Source organism: Diospyros lotus, chromosome 2 (assembly GCF_014633365.1).
Source record: "Diospyros lotus cultivar Yz01 chromosome 2, ASM1463336v1, whole genome shotgun sequence".
Taxonomy (NCBI): domain Eukaryota; kingdom Viridiplantae; phylum Streptophyta; class Magnoliopsida; order Ericales; family Ebenaceae; genus Diospyros; species Diospyros lotus.
In genome coordinates this window covers 23,494,499-23,500,264 of record NC_068339.1, presented here as the reverse complement: position 1 = coordinate 23,500,264, position 5,766 = coordinate 23,494,499, and the positions used below count along the sequence as shown (strand labels likewise).

The following is a 5,766-nucleotide window of genomic DNA, read 5'->3' as shown; positions in this document are numbered from 1 at the left end:
TGTTGGTTAATTACTTTTCACGATAATTTCCTCATTAGCTTTCTCTTCCTTCTTTAGCTAGGGTGTCTATTATTATCGAGCAAGGCGCCTGGTGCTGGCTTAAGTCAAGCCCCTCTCAAGCTTTTCATCTCATTCTCTTTTCTATGTCGAGTTCGCCTCGGATCACTTCTCGGGATCTCCTGCAATGGCTCACAATTTTCTGATTGGGTTTTTTCAGTGTGATCAATGATGAGGGCATTACAATCTCGTCGCAGCAAGGTCTCATGGTTTTATCTTGTTTGGCATGGTTCAGGTGTTCCCTCTTAAGCATTTATACTTTAGCTAGCTATTCATGAGCGTCTGTCTACCCTTGATAGGATCAATCTTTTTTTATAATTTCCTAACAGGTGTCATTTATGCAAGCGCGCCTCGAAATGCCATAGCCATTTTTTCTTTGCTTGTTCCTTTTCTTAGTAGCTTGTTTCCCAGCTTCGACGTTAAGTGAAGTTTATGTGGCCATGAAGGTGTTGGTCTAGTGGGATTTTGGGGGTCGCCCATAGATGGCATGGTAAATTTCCATGGACAGTGGCAACCTATTTTACTCTTCAAGTAGCTATTTATTTTATTTGGCGTGAGCGCAATAACCAATGCTTTCATGATAATGTGCATTCCCGTTCTCAGCTTGCTTATCAAATCCAAACCTTTGTTTGGAATCTCTTGTCCTTTATGTGATTTCCTCGCACATTGTAAGGTTTGACCTTTGCCCATTATTGGAGTATTTTGCCTTCTTGTGTTCCCTAGTTATTTATCTAGTTTTTTTCTTCCTGTTATGATGTTATAGATGCTATTGATCATCTTATCTGTGAGTTTATTTGTTATGTAGGTTTTTTGGCTAGGGATTCCCTTAGCTCATTTCCTTCGTCTTGAGATCTCCATTTGCAATTGTTTGCATAAGGATAAAGTTTATCTCCCTCTCTTATTCCCTCTCCCATTCTTTACCCTACTTCTCATTTTCCTTTGTATCATGTTTGCAGCAGTCTGGCAATTCCATTCGACCAGTTCTTCCTCCTCCTTACAGTTAACTGGCCTAGTATCATGAAATTTGATAGTTTGTTGCTGCATCAAATTTCATCGCTAAATGGGGTTGGCTTCGGTGGTTGGAGGTTATTGGAATTGACGATTCCCTTCCTCCCATTTTAGTAGCTAAGTGGCTCTTTGTTGGCCATTAGTAAGACAATTTACATCATCTATTGAAGCTTTTGGCCTGCTATCATAAAATTTGACAATTTACTCATGCTTTAAATTTCATCGCGGAATGGGGTTGTTTTGGCAAGTAGCGATTTTTGGCTTCACGTTTTTTCTTCTAAGATCATCCTTTGTTCTCTCAAGACCTTTGTGTATTTGGGATACTTGTTCTTCTTCTATTATTATATGTTTTATCGACGTTCAGAATTGGTCGACCGTGATTTATTAGCCCGTACTGAGAGAATAAACACGAATGCAAATGGAAGAAACCAATAGAACAAAGAACAAATCGTACACAAGAAAATTTTATATGATTCAGTCAGAATGATGTCTAGTCTACAATTGTTCCCTGATAATTCTGGCAGAGTAATAGTATATTATTGCTCTACTTTATTCAATAGTTGTCGACCCATTTTTATAGAGTATAGTGTTTACAATTTGAATGAATTCTAAATATAGAAGGATTCTGCTCCGTTGATGGCGTTTCCTTATCGTTTTCGAATTATCAGGAACGAATACCATGATTTTTAAGATTTAATTTGCTTCAGATAAAGCAAGTGGATATTGTCTCCGATTATTCTATAGTCTTCTTGTTATGCGAGCTAAACGGTTCAGCCAGCGAGCTAAAAGCATTGCTGGGAACTCATTTGATTCCCACTATTTGAGCTCTAAGTCCAGCGATGTGCGACCCTGTTCTTATAACCTCGACCTTGGGTTTATTGGACTTCAGGAGATCGAGCCAACCTGCTGGACCGAATTTAACCCATAAAAAGTGATCCAAAAAATACCCATAACATGTTTTTTTTTTATGTTTTTTACGTTATGCATTGCATGTGTGTGGTTGTAGTTGTAGTGTTGTAATATTTTTTTGTTTTTTCGCGGGGTATTCCCCAACTTATTTCTCATAGACGTTTATGCATCTTTTCTTATTTAATATTTTTTTCATTCGCAGGGAAAAAAATTTAATAGCAATCAACATCCTTGTTTTTTTAACACTTTTTCTTCTCCACCCCTTTCCATGAGCGGAGTTGAAAGCATTAACTGAGTCACCACCCACTTTTATAGTACAACACCACGCACCATTCAACCAAACTCCAAACAAGCCTTCTTAACTCAAAACACAGATGGGATCATGGCGGGGGACCCCATCCCCATCTTCTTCACATCGACCCGTTTACCGGCATTTCTTCCCCGCCTGGCACACCCATACCCGCCCGAGCGTTCCTAACTGCATAATATACTGGTTGGTTTACGCCGTCCGGAATTGCTCTCGTCGACATCTCATATGCATCCACCGGTCTCACTCCGCCGCCGTATACCTGAGTTATACCCGGAACTGGCTGACGGAACCCAACTGGTATTTGACCCGGTGGCGCTGTGAATGGTTGGACATATTGTGCCCGAATCGGCACTGACTGGACCGGAATGTTTCCCCCTTGAACCGTACCCGGTACGTAGTATACCGGAACTTGTTGTAGGGTTGGACCCTGGTAATGGGTATTATGAATATACTGCCATGGTGGTGGGTTTCCCGGGAACCCGGTATGTATCGCCGGCGGCGGCTCAGTGGCTTCTCCATAATTGTCAAAGTGAGTCTCCTTCGTATCCACAAATGTAACCGGGGGGTTATCGGGCTTGATCTTGACAGGCCGGAGCTCCGGCATGGTGTGGTCGGGAGCGGTCTTGAGTGGCGGAAGCTCCGGAACCGGCGGTGCCAGCGACGATGATGTTGAACAGAACGGAGAGGAAACGACCGGAGCGGGGGAACCCGGATCCGAATTCGAAACGGTCTCGGACAAATTCAGCCTGCTCTTCTGTTTCGGCTCCCTAGGCGGGTCGTCGGAGTTTTCCAACCCGAAAAGATAATCGGGCACTTCCGACACAATCGAAGACACCTCGGATCGCCCCCGCTCCAGGCCCGGACCCGCCCCGCCGTTGAGGGCGTCGAGAAACCAGTGCTCCCTCTTAGCCGAGCCGCCGAGAAGCGAGCTGATGCTACTGGTCCTCGAAACGGACTCGTTGCAGAACAAAAACAGCCGGAGCCGGGCAGCCTTGGAATTTTGAGCGAAGAAGCGATCGTATTCGTCCATCATGTTCTCCAGATCCTCGTCGGAAGCGATGGTGATGAGGGCGTCGAGGTCCTCGTTGGGGAGCTGGTATTTGACCGTGAAGTTGGCGTCACCGGCGAGCTTGCCCAGCTTGGCGAGGAGGGAGGAGAAGGTGGTGGCGTGGCGATGGAGGGCGACGATGCGGGTGTCGCCACCGACGTAGCGCAGCTGGTTGTCGTGCGGCCGCGGCAGGATCTTGCCGCCGAAGCTGCACATGAAGCGGACGAGCGGCGGCCCCCCGTCCCCGCCAACGTAGTCCGATCGCGGCGAGGATGCGACGGAGTCGGTGGTGGAGTCGATCTCCGCCGCGAAGTGGTGCGAACTCATCGCTGCCTGAAATGGAAAGTGGGTCAGACCTCAGACAATATCGAGAGAGAAACCGATCTTCCTCACTGGATCTCCTTGGCAATAAAGTTTTATCCTTTCATGGCAAACTGAAACCGAATATTCGAGCTGCGTTGGACGGGACAAGCAGCAGCGTATAGATTCGAAGGTCTTAAGAATGTCAGTGAGAGGGAGAAATCATTGCTGCATTCGACTGTGATGCATTCAGCCTCACAAACGCATCTCGTTCGTTGCGGTATCCTGGATTGATTGGAAGGCCCGATACTAATAGTGAGGGGGTTGGGTGAGTTTAGCAAAAGCATCGACTAATTGAGGAACTCTTGGTGGCGTCATGGTCGGCTGTCGATTTAGCATAGTGGCCACCATCAATGTCCCTTAAGAAATGTTGTTGAAAATATTTAAATCCTCTTCATTAACAAACGTTGATTTGTTAATTAAAAGCTACGCGCGGGTGAGAGCTATTTGATCACCCCACCACTGGTAGATGTTGGGCGGCTTAAAAGAGATGATTCTATTTGCCCTGCCCGTCAGGGAAGGGAAACAATGACTATGAGAATCCCTTTCTCAAGCTTAAAAGGTTGCTATTGAAGATTGATGAAAGAGACCCAACACACCACACACCACACCGGAGCGAATTACCCTTTCAACACTTTCTTGCATGCAACAAATTGTTTGCGGGCAGAGACCGACGACAGACGCAGCATTGAAGGTTGGGGGATCAATTTCAACATTGCCAATTGCCAGACTGATATGATGCTTTAGACTTAACATTGCCAATTTTGAAGGTTGGGTGATCAATTTTAAATTTGTCGCAACTTAATAATTTATTAAGAAATTCTAAAGTATATATGGCTAAGCACAAGAATTAGTTAGTTTTTCGAGAGGGACCCACACGATTACAAAATCCACAATAATGGAAGCAGCAGCAGGCCCAGGGGGAGACGGATCGATGATGATAGGCCAATTGGATGGGTCCCACGTCCTAAGCCTACCCTATGCTCAATTACGACGTGGCGGCAAATTGTCACTTGTCCTTTTGCCTTGGTTAGGTCCACTCACTCTTGCTTGCTAGCCGAAGATAGATACCTTCCCCCACCAATCATCGTAGCAATTAGGTTCCATTCCACCACCTTATCAACTTCCCTCGTGTTCATCGAGTTTAAAAAAGTGGAAGTAGTAGAACCCAAGTGGATAAAAAAATAAAATAAAATAAAATATCGAAACCAAACTAACCAAATTATGTCAGTTTAGTTGGGCTCTCTTATTGGGTATTAATTCTTAGATGCATGGCTACGTACCCCTACCATCTACATTTTTCTGTTAAACATTAAAAGATATTAGATTTTATTCTTGGACCCAATTAATTTCATATCTAATGAGTCATTAGTAAGTAGTAAATCTTATTGACAACACTATTAATCCCTCATTTGTACCTATAAACATTATGGAAATAAACCATCTTAATTAACAAAGATAGAAATCAAGCTCACAATCTCTTAATCACAGGTGTTATAAAATTATTTATTCTCTAATTATTCTAATTGTGTTGCGATTCTTTCACGTTTGAGAAGTTATAGACGTGGAGTATTTTGTATTATATTAATATATAAGTGTCACACGTAACTATTCAAATAATATTTTTGAATCTTATATTAATAATCTATGATCTAATAAATTATAATACTTATTGATGAGAAATTGTAATGTTATAATTTTATTGCTTCTTTGATACTTGAATTTGTTTAATTTAAAACTTGATTAGTTGATTGAAAACAAATTCTACAAATAAAGCTTTTTCTCTGTTATCTCTTGATAAATTAAACCAAAGGAAAAATTAAAATAAAAAGCATATTTCATTTTTGTCATAATAATAATTTTGTATTATAGGATAGTTACGGTAAAATAATCATAATTGTTTGTACGAATTTGATTTGTTATCTATCTCAGACAACAATTATGTTGTTCGACGTTGACGTGATATGACATCAGTAAAGGGAGTTGAGAGAAAAGGGGAGGGGGTGGGACCTAATTACCCTATCCCTTTTGCTGTTGCCCTGACGTGGCAGTATCACGTTAGTGTCAGTTAACA

General features: G+C 42.6%; 1 protein-coding gene across 1 annotated transcript; it reads right to left on the bottom strand.

Annotated features, from left to right (window-relative positions):
* Positions 1–2,185: 2,185 nt before the first annotated feature.
* LOC127795856 (uncharacterized) lies at positions 2,186–3,991 on the bottom strand. The gene has a single exon (XM_052327786.1). It carries the CDS (start codon positions 3,657–3,659, stop codon positions 2,385–2,387), a length of 1,275 nt encoding a protein of 424 aa, XP_052183746.1. The 5' UTR covers positions 3,660–3,991; the 3' UTR covers positions 2,186–2,384.
* Positions 3,992–5,766: the final 1,775 nt, after the last annotated feature.